Source organism: Columba livia, chromosome 4, assembly GCF_036013475.1.
Source record: "Columba livia isolate bColLiv1 breed racing homer chromosome 4, bColLiv1.pat.W.v2, whole genome shotgun sequence".
Classification (NCBI taxonomy): domain Eukaryota; kingdom Metazoa; phylum Chordata; class Aves; order Columbiformes; family Columbidae; genus Columba; species Columba livia.
The window spans coordinates 27,875,799-27,894,576 of record NC_088605.1 but is presented as its reverse complement, the minus strand read 5'-3'; the positions used below and the strand labels follow the sequence as shown (position 1 = coordinate 27,894,576).

The window sequence follows — 18,778 nt, the reverse complement described above, 5'->3', positions numbered from 1 at the left end:
CTAATTTCTGAATTTTTGCTATTAGTACTTACACGCAAGCCTGAAATGCATCTGGACTTTGGCTAGACTGTTTGTAAAGGACTGACAGGTAGAAAAAACAGATTATTTGTCTAGTGAGCAAGTATGTGAAAGACATTGAAGAGGCAGAAAGCCATTTTTAAAGGAAAGCCTCACTTTTTAGAATAGCTATCAAAGTATGAATCTGGGGAGAGAAGGATTATTTTAGGCTTACAGCAGGAGTGTCAAACGCACTTTCCCTGGGGGCCGCATTGGCCTCACAGTTGCCTTCTAAGGGCCGAATGTAATTTTAGAACTATATAAATTTAGGAGCAGTTACATTTATACAGTCCTAAAATTACATTTGGCCCTTTGAAGGCAACGGCGAGGCCAGTGCGGCCCCTGGTGAAAATGAGTTTGACACCCCTGGCTTACAGTAATGATGAGACTTGGCTTAAACAACACTGGAACTTAATGACTAAAAATATTAAATAATCAACCCTGCCACTTGTCGAGGGTTTAGATTGCGGGGTGACAATAAAACCCTGGCAGATGTATTGTTAACCTCCTCTCCTCCTCCGCTTCCCCCTTTTGCCCCTCCCTCTCCCCCCTTCCCACTAAGGACAGGCGATTGGGAGGAAAAGAAGGAGAAGAGAGTTGGAAAAATTAAAAATGTTTTACTAACTCTACTAATAAGAATAGAGAAAATAATACAAAATATACAAAACCAATCTTGAAAGTCTCAGCAACTGCAGAGCCGGCAACCAAAGTCCTGGATTGAACTCTGCAGCCAACCAGAGCTGGATTCACTCTGTCACTAGGCCTCAGTTCGCAGGGATGACTAGCAAGGTCCTCTCCTGATGTCGGCCATAAGGAAAAGGGAAAAAAGGGAAAAAGGGATGAGATCCTCGTGATCTCCCACTTTTATATTAAGTATTCACATGAATGGGATGTTACACACAGTTGGTCAGTTTCTTGGTCACCTGTTTCTTGTCCCTTTCGCGAGATGTCCATCCATGCTTATCAATAACTTCACATTCCATTGCTAGGTTTACCAAAACATGTATCTGGTTCTTCAGGAAAATGCAGCTAATATGAAGCTTTAGCTGACAGGCAAATTCACTAAAAGAGAAATTTGGTTTTTAACAAAACCAGGACACCACTCCTCAGTCTGATTCTCTGTGCTTCATGAAAGCAAGTCATAGAATTCTGGTCAACTTCAGGAGTTCAAGGTCTTATCTCTGTTCTTTGCATTGGAAGTTTTTGCTTATATAATAATTGTGCTGTGTATGTGATAGCACAGAGTACAGAACAAATACATGCAATGCTCATAGTCTGTTAAAAACATAGTGTGTAATTTATTATACACATAGTGTATAACTGTGTGCTTAGTAAAGTTCAGCTGCTTCTGCCTGTTGGAATCAGACATTGGTTGCATCTTCGTTTGCTTACTATGCCCCCTGTACTTGCTTAACTGCCACCAATAGGCTTAGCACTATACAAAGCACCAAGTTCCTGTCCCTAGTCTGACACATATATTTTCTGATGATTTCTCTCCCTGTCCTTCTTTCCCAAACGTTTTTCTGAAGTAGCTTGTAAAAACCAAGTGCAATTAAATTACAGAAATCTCACAGTGAGCTATTGAGAATTGAATCTAGCAAAACCAAGAATTTTCTAAACTGATTCAGAATCCAAATTAACATTCCATCTCAAATTTTAAAAGGCAATATTTTAACTTAAACTATAGTGGTACAGAACAAGTAAGAACACTATACAGATGTTCAGGCCTAAGTGTTCTTGGTTTTGATTTCCCTAAATTTGCATACCTCTAAGACTATAAAGATCAGACAGGGTTGTAAGTGAAGTATGTTACTCATGCTGTGGGACAACAAAGCCAGTGCTGTCTGTTGTTAGTTATAGCATCAAGTAATTTCACTTCAGATTCAGTCTGTTAACTTTTTTCATTCATGGTATATTTGGAGCATGTTACTTGTATTTCTTCCTCCATTTTACCTGGGACATCTTTTACCCAAATTAAAATTATTTCCTATACTAATTCTTGCTCTTTTTTTCTTTCTTTCTATTTTGTGACCCGCTCATCTTCTTGCTTAGCAAATGGAAATTCTAGCAGTAAGTGATGGTTCTTGATTTATCAAATACTTAACCATGCCAGTCACCAAACTGGTCTCTGTCTCATCCATTTGTGACATAGCGATGTCTTGTCATAGACTATTACAAAAATGCTGTGTGCTTCAATTTTGCATCATCTAACCCATTGAACTGTTGGTCCTTTTTAGATAATAGGATCCTATAGTTAGTAGAACATTATAGATTATTCCATTAGCTTTTATGTCTGTACGTGCAGCAGTATTAACACTGTCTGCGCTTTTAGTAGCATTTTAGACACATAAAAATTGAATCAAGACAGTGCATAAGTTAATGCTGTTGTTTAATTACCTTAAGAATATATTGTGGTGTTTTATATCATAGAATCAGAGCTACCCGATTCTTGCCTCTGAGAATGGAATTATTCTCCTTTTATTCCATCAGGCAATTGTAAGCTAAGGGCCAGGTTATATGCTGTGCTCACATATTTATATTAATGGTTAAGAAAGATACCTGTACTTACAGACCACAACTGCTTCTTTTGCATGTTAGATCTTGAATTTAAAACAGTAAAATAGCAACAATAAAAGTAAAGTGATCTATGAAACTGTCTTGGAACGTGACATTTCAAAGGCCTTTTGAAAAACTTTACATTCCCCCTCCCCTTTCTGGAAATGTAACTTCTTGTGAAAAGTAAAGTTTAAACCTGTGTGAGAGAGACTACCCGTTACTCTAGAACTGAATGAAGCTTTCGTCTGCTTTTCAGTAGCTTCCTGCTAAGTTAGCTTCTAAATCTTTTTGGCGTTTTCTTCAGTAACCAAATAACTACCATTATTTTTGTGCATTCTATACTGAAGAAGTTGTCACTGATTTTCTCTTGTATTGGATAGCAGATGTTTTGCACTTCCTGAATATAATAATGATGTTTACATTTGTAGGAGCTGGAGTTGTGTCGGAGGCTATACAAGCTCCATTTCCAGTTGCTGCTTCTGTTCCAAGCCTATTGCAAACTTATCAGCCAAGTGAAAACAATCAACAAAGAAGCAGAGGTAATGAAAACCATGCCATTTACCTACTAATTGTTGACATTTTAAAGCCAAACCATTTAAAGTACATTTTGATAACGTGTTCATCAGTGGGACATCTTTTTAGAAACTGAAGGAGGGTACCAGCTGTTTTATAGCCAATTAATAAAAGATTTAAGTAGAGCTCACAAGAATTTCCTGAGATGTTCAATTATCTGTGCTGATTTTTGTACAGCTTGAAAGCTTTTAAATAGACAGGAACACAGGGAGTCCAGTGATGAGGATTTAAAACATTTCACAGCACTCCTGGTATATTCTAATCAAGCTACAATCAAGGCACATCAACTCCAATCTACAAGTTCTGTGATGAAGCCCCTTTCCATCACCCCAGTGATTCCTACTGCAAACACTGTCACTTGCTATCAGCTGATTTATATAACTGTGTCACTTCAGCCACCACTCAATTACTCTGCAACCTTAGTCTCCATCCTGAGCACAGTCAGTAATGCATTCTAGACATCTTACACCTGATTTTTAGTTGTACTAACTATAGAAGTAAAATGTCTTTCAGCTGCGCACTTGTGGTACATATGTGATGTTAATCAAGTTAAGCTGAATGCATTACGCTATTAATAATGCCTTCTGAAAGTTCTCCCCTGGGTCTGTAATGTGATAAATAAAGGTAGGAAGAAAAAAAACAAACAGGCCTGGCCTTGCTTGATGGAAGAGGGAGAAAAATGAAGAAGAGGAATGGAAGTCTGTGGGTTTTGAGTAGCTTAGGTAAAAATTATGCATGTTCTTTGTTTATATCTCCAGATTTTTGTTGAGGCTGCAAATAAGTGAGTTCATTTCCATATGGAGAATGTTGTGGAAGGTCGGCATCACACCTGTCCGACTTCCCGCCTAAGTTAGTCAGATGTAGAATCATATTCTGAGTAATGGCCTTGTCTTTTACTCATATATTGATGCTTAAGGCAAAGACAGCACTATATATGCCGGCTGCACTACAATTATTCTGCTGCGTTACTAGTTTTCCAGACTTTTTCTTCATACTTAAGTTGTCATAATACAATTGCTGCTCTGCTTTCCCAAAGTGTCTAACTCTTCACGTTGGCTTAATTGTTACTAAGTGATGTGGGGAGGAAATAAACGTATTTTTTGAAACAAAATTTAAAATAACTGAGATTAAAATTTCATCAGCGGAAATACCTGACAAACATGCTTGAGCCATTATATTACCTGTATACTTAAGCAACTGCAGCAAACACTTGGGTGTACTTTTCCTTTATGATGGCAAGCAGAAGGAAAAGAAGTCTGATCTGCTGAAAGTTAATTTGGCTGAAACTATATTTAAACTAGAGAAGCTCACTCTTCTATTTGTTTTAGGTCATAAACATGTCTGATGAACTTGCTCTTTTGGAGAGCTGTCTGAAAGAGGCTGAGGCTGCATCTGACAGTGGTATTGAAGAAATTGAAATTGCAGAGGCTTCCCAGGCCAGCACAGAAACAGCTGTTCACTCTCTCCTTGAAACCCTGAGAAACAGAGAGTTTGTATCAGCTGTAGCACAGGTCAAGGCTTTCAGGTAAGTGCTTAAGGATTATTTTTTCAGACCTGAGTTTGTTAATTGGCCTTTTTAATTTAAAGATAGCTATAGGCACTATTCCAGTTCTTTTTCAGCTCCTGCTAGATGTCCTTACTGAGAAGGACAAGCACGGTTGCTTCACTACTTCTTGTTCATATGCATTTTGCAATTTTAAAAAAGCAATTCTAGTAGTACTTGTTCTTTAGAATTTATCTTTGAGAAAATAAAACTGTTAAGTATCAGGACCATATGGAAGAAAGGGTTTTCCTATGTCATCTGTTCAAATGTCTATTTAAAGAATATTGAGAATATTTTAACTTTTTTTTTTTTTTTTTAATGTTTAAATCCAAATTGTGTGTTTACAGATCTATTTGGCCCCATGACATCTTTGGCAGTTCTGAAGATGACCCAGTTCAAACATTGCTGCATATATATTTCCGTCACCAGACGCTTGGTCAAACTGGTAGCTTCGCAGTAGTAGGCTCCAACCAAGATATGTCTGAGGCCAGCTCAAAGCTGATGGAACTCAATCTAGAAATTCGAGAGTCTCTCCGCATGGTGCAATCCTACCAGCTTCTAGGGAAAATCAAACCAGGAATAAATCTTGTGAGCACTGGATTCTGAACAGCTGTCATTTAGAAAAGAACTGATGATGAAAACACTTCAGACTATTATTGAGCACCTTTCGTAAAGAAAAAATAGGAAAAAAAAAGCCTCCAGCAATCCTGACAGCCAACGCAGTTTCATTACAGCAAGAAATCGTTTTATCAAGAGTTAAAATCTGATAATTGAAATGAACATCTTACTTGACTGCTCTTTCTACACAGTAGCTGTGTGGCAGTAGTATTTTTTTATTAAATGTATGTATAAAAACTACATGACAGGAAAAGGGCTTAAATGTAACCATACATATGCATTATTTTCTGTTGTAACAGAACTATAAATGGTGTTTGCAGTAACAGCCTCTAAAGGTTGAACCAATATCGCAGGTGGGATGAGGCTAAAATCAAGGCTGGTTTATTTTGGCTGAAGACCTGCAGGCTTCCTGGCTTTCCAGCAGCAGTAGATATAATCATCAGCTAATACCTAATGAGACACTTTGCAATGTCATGAAGAATGTGTGGTCAAACATGAGTAGAATGACTTCGACTGCAAAAACCATTGACTTCTCAATGTCTTATTTGTTTCTGTTGTCTGTAACAAGGAGATGATGTGTGTGAGTTAGAATGTATGGCTATGTGACAGTTGTTTTTTGAAGGTATGGGTGATTGTTAAATAAGGTCTGAGAGCATGCTTAAAAGAGCTGCAAGATTATTTTTGAAGAAATTTTATTTTATTAGATCTAATCCTCATAGTGTGTAAATGTTAGCACATTTAATAATATTTTAAACTGGGATTTCCCAGTGTTTCTAAAAGAAATAATATATCTGTTAACTTTATTGGAATGCTGCTCAGTTCTCTGATCAGTGCTTATGTTACAAATATTGATAACAACTAACCAAAAAGTAGCTGCCTGCAGAGACTTTAAAATGTATAGTAAAGATATATGCTGCCCATCAGCAATTCTCATTAGAAGTTAACTTATTTTCTTCTGTATATATTCTAGAAACTGTATAGTGCAAAACCAGTATTTTTCTTGTAAATTCGTGCAATGCACTGTTAAGACAGTAGGTGTATAAAGGTATGAGGGGAAGGGGGCATTCTCCCTGTCGGTAGTCACATACATTACTTGCAGTCCAAGTACTCTGCAGGGTTCAAAGAGTTTGAATGCACATACATGCATCTTCATGACTCAACTTAAGCCTAAGGAATTGGGACTATATAGAAAAAGAAGACTGACTACCAAAACATGCAAACAGGCAATATACTCTTAGGTCAGTGTCAAAGTCTGTAGCATAAAACAAACTGGATTCTGTTGAAACCAATAGCATTTTGTAAAAAAAAAAAAAAAAAATAAAAAAAAAAGGAAAAGAAAAACAGGAAAAAAAAAAGAATGTAGTCCCATGATTCCTGTGATTTGAAAGGAACACCCAGTATTTTTATATACATCTCTTACCCACTGTGATTTTTTTTTAATGGGCTCTAATTCTAGAGTTTAGAATGTAGAATTGAAATTCTTAGCTCTGCCTTTTTTGGGGAATTGGACCCCACTAGAAATGTAATTATGCTGAAAACGCATTAATTGAAGGCACTGTGCACGCTGTTGGACTGCTGACAGTAGTTATGTTATCCTAACAAGCTCTGTAACTGGTCAAGGCACATCCATAATCACTGTATTGTTTTCCCTGTCCCTGATAAAATTGAATTATTTTGATGGTTTTGTGGTACTGTAGATGGTGTTCTTAATTATTTAATAAGTATTTACTGGGGCTAGTAGTTTTATTTAGTGGTGCATTACACTTTTATTTACATCATCTTTTACCAGCTTTTTTTGTAAAAATAAAAGACATTGTATCTGTCATTTTGTGTATTTTTACAAGCTAGAGTTTAAATACTTCAGCTAAACAGACTAAACATTGACAACAGAGGCCTGGGTGCCCTGAAATATTTTTTTTCCTTTGCTGTCGCGTCAGCACAACAGCATTTTCCTCAGCATCTTCTGAAGCTGTTAAAGGATTTTGCATGCAACTCAAATCTGAATATACATTAATTCCTTCCTTGTAACATCTTCCTCCATTTACAATGGCTAGTGAACCTGCCCTGTGGAGCAGAATCATGCTGACTGTCTTTGATATTGCTTTAATTTTGTGAAGCTTTTCCGAAATTACTCATTCTCAACTGTTGCATAAGCTGTTACTTGATGCCAGTTCTGTGCCAAACCTGAAGCTCTGGTGAAGCTGTCTAGAAACAAATGAAACATCAGACAGCTTCTGTAAGATGCAGCAAATATAGCACTGATTGAGCTAACACATGCAAAAGAAGCTGTGCAGGGCAAGTTCAAGATACCTTTGAAGAACTGACAGCACAAAGGCTGCTTCCTTTCTGCTTTGCATCATCACATAGGTCATGAGCAGCTTTCCTTCTTTCTGCTGAGTCCAGGAACCTGTGCCCGTGACACACAGCGGATGCTGTCAAGGACATGACAGAGCAGTAAAGTGGAAAAGGATAAAGAATGGTACTTTGGCATCAAGCAGCAAAAGCATTGAATATATTTATGTAAGAGGAGTGACATACAGCTACTGTAGAACTGAGGAATGCTACAGGATAAAGAAAAGCCTTTTTAATATTGCTGCCCACTGCATTCCACTCCTCCAAACCTTGCAGCAGTTAACAAAAGCAGGGGTGACTCTTTGCTGTTACCTGCCACTTGGAGCCTTCATTAGCTGCTTATTAGCAGTTGCTGCAGAAGCATGCCATACAGTTCAGATCCACTGGGCCTGTTCTACATCTTATCTAACAGAAGCAATTGCCACTTTGACTGTAGTTGGTAGGGATGACAAGTCTTTAAGTTGTACCAGATTTCATTTTGAGCTATTATTGATAATTGCGTAAGTCACCCTATTCACAGCAAGTAATCCTCAATGCAATGCTTGCAAGGACATCTGTTTAAGTAGGAAGCATTCAGCTGCTGATATTGCTGCAAGTTGCCATATGACACAGAGCTTAACTTCTCAATCTTGTTATCAAGGTGCACAGACTCATCACAGTCTACCACACTGCATCAATTGGGAACAGACTACAGACCTTAGCATGGGGAAGGCAAACAGGAAAGTATATTGAAAAACATCCTTAGAGGGAGATGAAGACATCCCAGATCACAGTTGCACCTGCAAGCTGAGGCAGACTAGGACTGCGGGGAGAGCCACAGCTGTGTTCCTCCTCAAGCTGGACACCTGCCCCTGTTCATTACTGTAACTACAGGTGAGTGCAAGGCACATGCATCTGCAACATAACTGCCCAGCTGCAGCTGTACTTTCCAAGTTGAACATGGCAAGGATGGAACTAATGTGAAAGTCTTTGAGTGAGCTGGTAAAGCAAGGAATATTTCCTTTTACTGTGATACCGGGGAAAATGCTTCAGGGAGAAGCACAAAATAAACCAGTACCACATTCTGGGGGCGGTAGGTCTACTTGTTCCCAGAGTGCCTCATGCTGCCGCAAGAAAAAATGCAGCAAGAATAAATAAAATTACTTGGCAATAAATGGGTGCTGAGGCATTAAGCCTTAGTTACTGCAGCAAGTTCAAGGGGCATCTTAAAATAAAGCAGGAATCTATGGCAAGATGGGTTACACCTACTGAATTAACACTCACTGCCCCTCTAAACAGACATTAGTTGGTACAAAAGACAACGTTTACCTACCCTGGCATACGTTGTCTTCTATTTAGAGATGTAATTCCACCCGGCACTGAAGCCATTACACAGTATCAGCTTAGACTGGTTCTCCATTTAGTCTTTAATAGAGTGGTCTCAAGCTGGGTACAAGCATAGTAAGTTTGTTATAGCCAAGATAAATCAGTCTTTCCTAGTAGAAGCTACCTCAAGAATTCTGCAAAAGACTTTGTGCATTATTATGTTCAGCTTCAAAATTAACAGCTTTATTAGCTTTCTCAGAAATGTAGATTTTCCTCATAAGTTTACCCAACTCCTTGGCTACAGGGTACACTAGTGGGAGGTGTAGGATTCATGATCTTGTGACTGCTCAAACAGTGATGCTGTATTCCCAAAGTGAGGTGGCCCTACAGAGTCCATTACCACTGACAGTGCCAACAGGCCTGTGGGAATGTCATCTGGAAGTATCCATGCTGGTTCTGCCATTGCCACCCAACACCAGAAGTACAATTTCTAGTTGCAAACTGAGTCTCAGAAAGGTGCAGGAGTTCAATCCTTCCCCACTGACAGAAAGCTAAGCCATAACAAGATCAAACTCATCAAGTGTAAGCCACTAAGCACACAGCTCCTTATCCATCACCTGCAGGTACAAGAGGATGGCAGGTAGATGCAGTATCACACCTTGAGCCTTTACAGTATCACTTCTCTTTATAACCTTGGGGAGGCAAAGATGGCAACTCATTTACCAAGAGACAATCACAGCAGCTTGTGAGAACTGTCCCCAAGATGCACAAACCACAAGCATTCTTTGACTTTAGTCTACAAGGCAAGAACACCAGCTTAGCTAAACGCAGACCAGCTGTGCCAGTAGAAGTGACCTAGTGTTTATGTAGCACTTCTCAGTTGTTTTCTAGTGATGAAAAACAGGTGCAGAAGACTTTCTAAATGGAATAATATGCACAGTAAGTTAATATTATTGGGTGTTTTGTTCATGAATTATTCTCTACTACCTACTGCAGATGCCAATTTGATGTTGAGCTTAAATGTATGATTGGTTCAAGGGCAGGAGCAGTAACAGGCAACCTTTCCCACCTGAGATTCTTAAAGATCCTGACTCAGTTGCTGCCAAGACTGTAACTGATTTACAAAACATTTGTAGGCTCTTCCCCATGCAAGTTACAGAAGTTGCAACATGCACCCTTCTCTGAGCAGAAACCCACCTCATCATTTGAGTGTGCTTCGTAATACTTTTATTTGCATGCTTTCCTACCTACACCTCACTAAGTACCTTCAAACAATAACAACCAAAAAAATCTGCTCTACTTGCAGTTTTCTAGAAGAGCCCTAAACAAAACAAAAAAAAAAAAACAACCCATCCCACTCAGATGATGTATTTGAAACTAAACGTGCTATCGCAGGAGAGGCGCTTCCCTTTGCACCTCCCGCAGAGGTCCTGGCGGTGGGGCCTCTTGGGATCCACGTGGCGCATCTTCACGGGGCAGGTGCACCTGGTCTGCTTGCAGCTCTGGGGGAGAAGGCGGCGGTCGGCGGGCGCGGGCCGAGGCAGCCCGGGGCGGGACGGGACAGAACAGGGGCCTCTTACCTGGCAGGTGATGTCCTCCACGCGGTACGGGTTGTAGGACTTCTGGCAGGTCCGGCAGAACTGCCGAAAATAGACCTGCGGGGGAGGCCGGGGTCAGCGAGGGCGGCGGCGGGGCGGCGCCGGGCCGGTATGAGCCAAGCCTGCCATACCTTGTTGGTGCCCTGGACGCACCAGACGTACGCGCTCTCCCAGCGGATGTTGCAGTCCTTGCAGTGGTAGTAGCCGTACTTCTGTTCCAGGAACTGCCGGGGACAACCGTTACTCGACGGGGCAGGCGCCTCCCGGGCCAGCCCGGCCCCGCTCCGTTCCCCCAGCCCGGCCGCCCCTCACCTGGAAGCGCAGGCGAGTCTTGCCCGCCGCCGGCTCCCGCTTCTGAGGGGCGGCCGCCGGCTCTGCCCGCGCCGCCGCGTCCTCCTCCCGGTTCTCCTCCGGCCCCGCCGCCGGCGGCTCCGCAGTGGCGGCCGGACGCTGCTCCAGCGGCTCGGCCGGGCGCTGCTCTAGCGGCTCGGTGCCACTCTCGGGCGGCTTCTCCCAGCTCGCCCGCACGGCTGCCGCCTCTGCCTCCCGCTGCTCTCGCAGCGCAGCCGGCTCCTCCTCGACGGCCGCTGCCGTCGCCGCTTCCTCCTCCTGCTGCTGCGGCCGCCGCTCCGGCTCCGGACCCGGCTCCTCCAGGAAGGCGGTAAGTCTGCGGGACGCCATGGGCGAGTAGACGGCGATGGTGCGGGGGAAGCGCACGGCGCGGGTGCTGGTGGTGGCCAGGCTGCCCTGCTCCTGCTCGGCCTCGCGGGGACGCGGCCCGGCGGGGGTGCCGGGGCGGCGGCGCAGCAGCGTGCGGGGCCCGAGGGAGCACTGCACCGAGGCGTCCTGCCGCGGGTTCACCTGCACGCCCACCTCCTTGGTGTTGGCCTTGCGGAGCCGCGGTGTCAGGTTGGGGTTGACCTGGGAGAGGATGGCCTTCAGCTGCGCCCGCTGGTAGTTGTCGAAGTACTCGGCGGCCGCCGCCGCCTCCCCGTAGCCCGAGAAGTAGCCGCTGCCCCGCGGCCGCCAGCCGCCCGTCGCCGCCCCTTTGCCCTTGGGCGGCGGGTAGCGGTAGGAGTAGGGGTGGTAGGCGGCGTACAGGTAGCTCTCCATTGCCTCCTCTGCCATTGCGCTACACCCGGGGTATCGGGGCGGGGAGGGCGGCCTTAAATACCCCCGGGGCGGGGCGGGAGCGCGGCCAGGCCGGGCTTCCTCCGCCCCCGACGAGCGCAGGCCTTGGTGGCCCTTTCCTATGAGGGAGTGGGGCCTCGGACAGGGATTCCCCCAGCCCCCCAGCACAGCGCGGCCCTTACTTTTCCCCACGGGATTAATCAGCGGGAAACGTGGGTTTGGTTCAGCTTTGCCATGTATTTGTGGTGAGAACAACGAGCACAATGCTTTTACAGCAGGTGGTAGGCACAGAGATACACGCGTGCAAGATGGTTTGCCTATTTGTCCACACTGGCGCCGTATTGGCTTCACCTTTGCAGAACACTCGTCTCCTTCCTCCTACCCATTCCTGCTGCACTTAGGTGCGCAGGAAGCTCCTTGTGCAAGGACGTAGTTGTTTGCGTTGGAGTGATACTTTCTCCTTTTTTTTTTTTCCACATTTATTTTTGAGGAAATACAACTGTCACGGTTAATAAACACACATCACCTTGTACAATGGGAGTGGCTGGAGAAACGATGGAGGCTGGGCAGCTCTGCGTGCACAGCAATGAGCATGGCCCCAGCCTGGCTGCAAGCACAACACACATCACACATCCCTGGGTGTCACCTCCTTATCTCGCCTAAAGCGCCGTCTGCGTCGGCTCCAACTGAATGGAGTTGTGCTCTTCCGTTGTCACTGTGCCATATGAAGTATCGGCCACCTCCTCTTCCTTCAGTTTCTTGTATGAAATATCCGTGTCTTCCTCTTCACCAAGTGTATCTTGTTTGTAGCTGTCTCTCCCATACATCTTGTAAGCCAGCACAAAGAGTCCCGCTTCTGCTGACTGAAAAAGCGCGTAAAGCAAGGGAAACATGTACATGCCCCCTATGAGCTCTGGGGGGAAGGTGAGTTTTAGGATGGCGGTGCAGAGCTGGACGTTTTGGCATCCTGTTTCCAAAGACACTGTTCTCCTGCAATGCGGGGGCATTTTAAAGACCGTGGCTAAGCCATATCCCAAGGCATACCCTGCTAGAGGCATCAGCACTGCAATGGCATAGACAGACGCAGGAATATGTGCTATCAGATCTGGGCCCAGCATGGTCCCAGTCAGGATGAACAGGATCACCAGAGTCACCAACAGGGACCACAGGGAAATCTGGCAACAGATATTGATAAACAGGGGGGTTATTAGTTTAAAAGGATAAGCATAGCAGGTACAGACTTGATAAAGAGTCTAAATTGCAAACTGTGGTTGCACTGCCCTTTTTGGGTTTGTTCCTGGCTCAGGACTTTGGTAGTGTTTGATCATATCGCAGGAAAGGAAGAGGTCGAGATCGTCCTCCATCATTTTGCTTTGGGGTGACTTGCTGGGAAACTAGAGAGCCAGGGATTTTGCCTCACTTTTCCTTTTGTAATTAAGCTATTTTTTTTGCATGTTTTAAAGAGGTGTTGCCATCCCTGTGGGGTTGGGTTTGCTACCCCTGGTTACAGCAGGAGCGGGGAGAGAGCAGGATGCCGGGGAATGCCTGTGCTCCAGGGTGCAGCGCTATGCTGCCTTCCTTCCTGTATGCAGGGGGTACACTGCACTTCCCCTCGCTCTCTGTCTCTGTCTCACCGCTTTATTTCCAGACTACAAAAGTCCTTATATTCCACCTAAGTAGTGGAATATGCCGGTGTGAACCTACTATTGGTTCAGAGGGACCAGAAAGGTTACTGCCGTTGGACCCCCCACCCCGTCCCCGATGCCATCCCCGGCATGCCCTGCAGAGCAGCCGCCCCCCAGTCCCCAGTGCCGTGCCTACCTTAACCAGGAGGTCGGCGACGCGGGGGTGCCGGTATCGGATGAGCACCCCCAGGCCGATGGGCAGCAGGGTGCTGCCCAGCGTCAGGCTCACTGCTCCCAGGGGCAGCAGCTGCACCAGGGTCGTGTTGATCCAGTGGCGGCTGTAGACCCAGAGGCAGAGGGGCATCAGGAACAGGGCCAGCAGCGTGGAGGAGGCCGTCATGATAATGCTGCAGCGGGGGAACCAAGAGACAGCGGATCAGCGCCCGGCCGGCCGGGGGGCTGCCCCGGGAAGCCGTAGTCCCCGCGGGAAGGCGGCTCTACAGCCGCCCTGTCGCTTTTCACGGCAAGAGCCCCCCACCCCGGCCAGGGCGCAGGCAGGCACGCTTTTTAGAGAAGAGGGCAGGAGGTATGTGTCGGGGTTCGCGTAAGACCCGTCGGCCTCGGGAAAGGCAGGAGACCAGGGCTGGGGGTTTTCAGCCGCGCCGTGTCCGTCCGTCCGTCCCGGTCCCACCGCCGGTAGGTGCCCAGCAACCCCTCCCCCTGTCCCGAGGCCGCCGCAGCACCCGGCGGGCTGAGGGCGACGGGGAGTGAGGTGCCTACCTGAGGTTCATGTCCCCGTCGACGAGCACCGACATGAGGTTGGAGAGGTTTCCCCCGGGGCAACAGCCGCACAGCAGCACAGCCACAGCCGCCACTTCGTCCAGGGCGAAGATGAGGGCGAGGAGGAAGGCCAGCAGCGGCATAGCCACGAACTGCCCTAGCAGCGCCAGCAGCAGCCCCACGGGCCGCCGCAGCTGCTGGCCCAGCTGCCCCAGCTCCACGGCGCATCCCAGCCCCAGCATGGTCACGCAGAGCGCCAGCCCCACCAGCACGCTCAAGCCCTGGTTGAGGGAGCGGTCCCCGAAAGCTTCGTCGCCCCCCGCCAGCGACCCGCCGTCGGGGCCGCCGCCCCCCGCCGCCGTCGGGGGCTGCTCGGAGCCGGCCATGGGTTGCGCGGCCGCCGGGAGCCGCCGGCTCCCCGCCGAGCCCCGGAGGAGGGAGCGAGCGGCGTGGGGGCCGTCAGTGCGGGATGCGGAGCCGCGTGGCCCCGGCGGTCCGCAGAGCCCGCATCCCGGCCCGGCTCAGCCCGGCTGGGCGCTGCTGCTGTGCCGCGGCCGCCGTCCGTCGCTGCGCTCCGGCTCTCTACTGCGGGCACCGCCCGCGCATCCCCGGACCCACGCGGGGCCACCCCCGGCGTGGGCGGTGTCTCGCTGCCGCCTCGACGGCGGGCAGTGCCCGGCCGCCAGCCCCGCCCGGCCCCGGCGGGGGGAAGAGCAGGCGGGGGCGCATGGCCGCGGCCCCTCTCCGCGGTGCGTCCCTTCCGCAGAGCATTCGGGACGTAGCACAGCCACCTGCATCCTCCCGAGGGCCGGGCCCGGCTTTTCCAGCAGAAGGAATGTGATATCGGGAGATTGCTTCGGCATCGGTATCAAAAAGGCAATCAGTGTCACCATGTCACCCGAGATGTGGGTGGGCAGCAGCAGTCCCCCTCTGCTGAGAGACAGCCAAGATCGTTGCTGCTCCAGGCAAATTACCGGCTGCTGTGAAGGCTGCAGGAATGGGTGGGGAAGGAGGAAGAGCCCTTCTAGGAGGCTGGGGGGCCTACCACTTTCTGCTGGCCAGTCACAGAAGCTTGTAAGGAGAGGCAATACCTTTATAGAGCAGGCGATGCAGGTAGAGGAAGCAGACAAGCTCTCAGGCACACAAGTATTCAGACCAGGGTCAGAAATGTAGACCGTCAACCCAAAAATCACATCCAAGGGTGATTATAGTGCTGTCAGTCATAAAACTGTGCTTGCAACGTCTATGCTTCCACTATTTGTACTTTTCATTTAACAATTGTGTGTCACCCTGTGCTGTATGGGATGCCAGGCTGGGCTCGCAAGGACAGCAGCTCCTAAGAGAGGAAGAGCAGCCTCTGAAAGAAGGGTGGACATCAGTAACTCCTGCTCTGTGCACTCACGTGGCTACTGGCTGTGTTTCGCAAGCGTAGCCGTCTCCTTCTTTCAGCTGGCGGCTTTAGAGGGGTTGCAGCCACCCCTTCACATCACTGCTCCTGGGTGGGAGTAGCTAGCTTGGCATGGAGCATCCCCAGAGGCTGCCCCTTGGTTCCCACACTGAGCATGCTGCTCTTCTTCACATGGAGCATCTCGAGTTGCAGCTCAAGAGGGATGCGCTGAATTTAAAGAGCGTACAGGAGGCACCCTGACCAGTTGCTCACCTTCAGCTCCATCAGGCAGCGAGTTCTCAAAAGTTTATTTTGGTGAAATTTTAGGCTATCCCAGGCATTGAGTAGAAATTATTTGGTGACTCAAGAGGAAAAAGAGAGTGCTATTTGCTTCTTAAACCTTAATTCTTACTTGGGGTACAGGCAACACAAGAAGTGCATCTAGTACCTAGTGACAAAATCCCAGGTACAGCAACTTTGCCAAAATGATGCCAAGTTCAATGGTCTTCTCCTTGTGTTTGTTTCCTTGTCATTAGCCTAAGAAGAGTGCAGGGAAGATGAGTCATCAGAGCTAAACAACAAAACAGGCTCCTGATTGCTTTAGTTCATTCATATTTTTGGGCTCTGTGTGCTGCTGCGCTGGGGGAGCGTGGGGCTTGGTTGGCTTTCTGAGCCAACGGTGTCCTCTGGACTTTATTCTTGGATCTGCATATGCAGAAAAATGCTGGCAGTGTATTTATTGTGCTTCTTAAAGACTTACCACCGCTGTACCTTATCCTGTCCTTCACATAGTCAGTATTTGGCTTCCCAACATGCAGGTCATTTGCTTATCATACCCTCCCTGGTTTCTAAGTAATGCCTGTGCGGTTTCCATGCAGCGGGACCAAGAACAGGATCACTGTGGGCAAGCCCAGGCTGGGTCAGTTGTGCAGAGCACCAAGCAGCTGCTTATCAAGCAGGTGTGAAGGGCACAGGCCAGGCCTTCTGTTTTATCTGTGAGTGTCACTCCTCAAGCTGCTAGGACAAGGCTGCTCATGGGAAGATATTTTTGTGTCATAACATGTAACGTATAGGCAGTTACAGGAGGAGTTCAGTAAACATAGATATGGTGAAGCTCTATTAGCAGTGAAGCAGATGTGTCCTGTTTCAGAGACCACCCAGTCATTGCAAGCTTCAGTTTCAAGGGACACTGAAGTACAGCATTTCTTATGGGAAAATGTTGTGAGAAGATCGTAACAAATCAAGACCTCTTGAGATTTTTTTTAAAATATATCAGCCGAAATTCAAGCTTAACTCTTGGCTTAAACAAGAGCAGTACCACTGACTTCAGGGAAAGCCAAATCTGAACCCAGCTGATGCGCTTCACCTGTCACCCTGGGTGGCACCTGGCATATTTTCACATCCAGTATGCAGAGTGAAAAAATGTTGTATCTGCCACTGAACATGGTTCTTGTCTCTTTAACTTGCTGCAGGCTTTCCCGATATGTCATCGTTAAAGTGCAGTCTGGAGTGATGCTAAGTAGTTTTGCAGCATCTGGCTGCACGGCAACGGGCTCACATGTAGTGCACACCCTGGAGTATCTAAATCAATGGCTAATTACTTCTCTGTTTTCTTTTGTGAAGGGTGGGAGAACACGTACTGCCTACCCTGCTATTACTGGAAACAACAGATTGACTATTTGAGTAGAAAAAGACTTGTCAAATAAAACTGATCATATATCATTCCCACATTATTCCTCGTTAGTCCTTCGGCTGAAAAATGGGCGAGAAGATAAGAGGTAGCAAGAGCAAGAAGAGGGAGGGAAAAGACTCATCGAAATATGACCTTGTTGTAATTTGTAACTTTTATAAATAATATTGCCTTACATTATTCTTCTTAGGAGGGGTTTGATTTCCATAGGAGAGCACTATGGCAGTTTCACGTTCCCCAATAAGGTCCAGAGCTTTCAATACAACAGCTGATGGCTCTTTAGCACCTTGTGGCTGTCCTCACCTGCCCATCTCAGTCGATGCTGAGTGTCATGTCCCCCAACCCCCGGGGCACGGTGACTCCAGTCACATATACCCCTTGGGTGGGGCACAGGAGGGGCAAGACCCTTGGTCAGCAGGCAGGGTTCTCAGCCAGTGAGGTGCTCCAGGTGCAGAAAAGCTTCTGGACCATGCTCATAATGACCACAGCTGACCAGGCTCTAAAATGGGACCCTCAGCCCCCTTGGAGTGGTCTTCTGAGAGCAGCAGGACTGTGACTGGAGCCCTCCCCTTAGATCAGGGATGCTGTCTGAGGAGACTTCCTGAGATTGAGAGCCCTCACCTTCTCCTTGGTGAGTGATTATATCTCCTGAATATATCCTTCAGTGAGCCTTTGCCCCTTCCTGGGCAAAGCGATTATTTCTTCTGGGTACCTTTGAGTGAGAGGCCTCTTCTTTTGAGGGAGTGTGTGCACGCTGTGGATCTTCATTCTTGTGTGATCATATGGTGATAATATCCCCAACTGGTATATCAAACCTGAAGTTTACTAAATGTTGCTGGAGTGCTGTCTGATATTTGACTATCCCCAACTTGCATTGTTTTCTGTCATTTGGTTTCAGTTTTGGTTTTGAGTTAAAGTTGGTTTAAGCTTACATTTGCTTGGAGTCGTTTTGGGGTGCCTCTGTGAGAAGCACCCATGCTATAAGCTGGTCTGGAGTAGCAGGAATCCTTCAAACACGAGGAATTTGGTTTGCTTTTTTATGACAAGACCTTTTCTGCCTTCCCTGTATTTAACTGGAAATAAAGGTGAAAAATAAAGAGTAAGTTTGTAAGGAATTTTGACAGTGCTCTAAGAAATGACCTTGCTGTTCACTCAGCTAATGACTGCTCCAGCATGTTGTGTGGAGATGTTTCAATCACTTGCTTTTTCTGCCAGAGACTAAAAGCATCTGCCATAGCCCAGAACTATTGCAAAATTGCAATCATTGCATATATGCAAGGAGGTCCCTTCAGTGTCCCCCAAATGAAACCACTGTGTGTGTTGTGTTCTGTGCTGAATTTGGAGCAACAGCAGGAGGTTCAGTTTGTGCAGCTGTTATGCCCGTCGCTCCACACACTCAGGAGCCTCAGACAAGAAGGGTTGGTTCACAGATCCCAAGTATGTTATGGATAAATTGAGTAGGTTATGGATAAGTCGCATTCTTGGATTTTGAAGCCTAAATCCCGACTGTGTTGCACTTGAAGTGTGTGCGCTGTGGTTATGAGCACTGTATAAAAGCAGGAT

The 18,778-nt window shown here is 46.7% G+C and overlaps 3 protein-coding genes across 18 annotated transcripts in view; 1 reads left to right on the top strand and 2 right to left on the bottom strand.

The window, feature by feature from the left end:
- Positions 1 to 6,705, top strand: part of FRYL (FRY like transcription coactivator) — a 169,832-nt gene extending 163,127 nt beyond the window's left edge. For 10 of the 14 annotated variants that reach the window (XM_065060857.1, XM_065060854.1, XM_065060858.1 and 7 more), the window contains 4 exons: positions 2,110 to 2,127; positions 3,042 to 3,152; positions 4,515 to 4,711; positions 5,077 to 6,705. In XM_065060857.1, the coding sequence (XP_064916929.1) occupies positions 2,110 to 2,127; positions 3,042 to 3,152; positions 4,515 to 4,711; positions 5,077 to 5,335 (585 nt within the window). In that variant the 3' untranslated portion in view covers positions 5,336 to 6,705. The remainder of the gene's footprint in view (positions 1 to 2,109; positions 2,128 to 3,041; positions 3,153 to 4,514; positions 4,712 to 5,076) is intronic. The other 4 variants (XM_065060850.1, XM_065060848.1, XM_065060847.1 and 1 more) reach the window with 2 other exon arrangements.
- Positions 725 to 11,853, bottom strand: ZAR1 (zygote arrest 1). Of its 3 annotated transcripts, none has more exons than XM_065060865.1 (4): positions 10,915 to 11,853; positions 10,734 to 10,826; positions 10,585 to 10,659; positions 725 to 854 (listed from the first exon to the last, which is right to left on the bottom strand). In XM_065060865.1, exons 1-4 carry the CDS (start codon positions 11,728 to 11,730, stop codon positions 822 to 824), a joined length of 1,017 nt encoding a protein of 338 aa, XP_064916937.1. In that variant the 5' UTR covers positions 11,731 to 11,853; the 3' UTR covers positions 725 to 821. The 3 variants fall into 3 exon arrangements, with proteins under 3 accessions (XP_064916937.1, XP_064916936.1, XP_064916935.1); XM_065060863.1 differs by lacking the exon at positions 725 to 854 and adding an exon at positions 10,215 to 10,506; XM_065060864.1 differs by having other exon boundaries at positions 10,585 to 10,826.
- Positions 11,854 to 12,152: 299 nt separating this feature from the next.
- SLC10A4 (solute carrier family 10 member 4) lies at positions 12,153 to 14,735 on the bottom strand. Its single transcript, XM_065060866.1, has 3 exons — positions 14,139 to 14,735; positions 13,555 to 13,765; positions 12,153 to 12,908 (listed from the first exon to the last, which is right to left on the bottom strand). The coding sequence occupies exons 1-3, from the start codon at positions 14,522 to 14,524 to the stop codon at positions 12,393 to 12,395; spliced, it is 1,113 nt and encodes a 370-aa protein (XP_064916938.1). The 5' UTR covers positions 14,525 to 14,735; the 3' UTR covers positions 12,153 to 12,392.
- Positions 14,736 to 18,778: the final 4,043 nt, after the last annotated feature.

Coding starts and splice junctions, on each gene's coding strand:
- ZAR1 (XM_065060863.1), bottom strand. CDS start 11,730: ATGGCAGAGGAGGCAATGGAGAGCTACCTGTACGCCGCCTACCACCCC. Junction 10,827..10,914: donor AGACTCGCCTGCGCTTCCAG/GTGAGGGGCGGC, acceptor TGTCCCCGGCAG/TTCCTGGAACAGAAGTACGG. Junction 10,507..10,584: donor TGGAGGACATCACCTGCCAG/GTAAGAGGCCCC, acceptor CTTCTCCCCCAG/AGCTGCAAGCAGACCAGGTG.
- SLC10A4 (XM_065060866.1), bottom strand. CDS start 14,524: ATGGCCGGCTCCGAGCAGCCCCCGACGGCGGCGGGGGGCGGCGGCCCC. Junction 13,766..14,138: donor GACGGGGACATGAACCTCAG/GTAGGCACCTCA, acceptor CCCCCGCTGCAG/CATTATCATGACGGCCTCCT. Junction 12,909..13,554: donor TCGCCGACCTCCTGGTTAAG/GTAGGCACGGCA, acceptor ATCTGTTGCCAG/ATTTCCCTGTGGTCCCTGTT.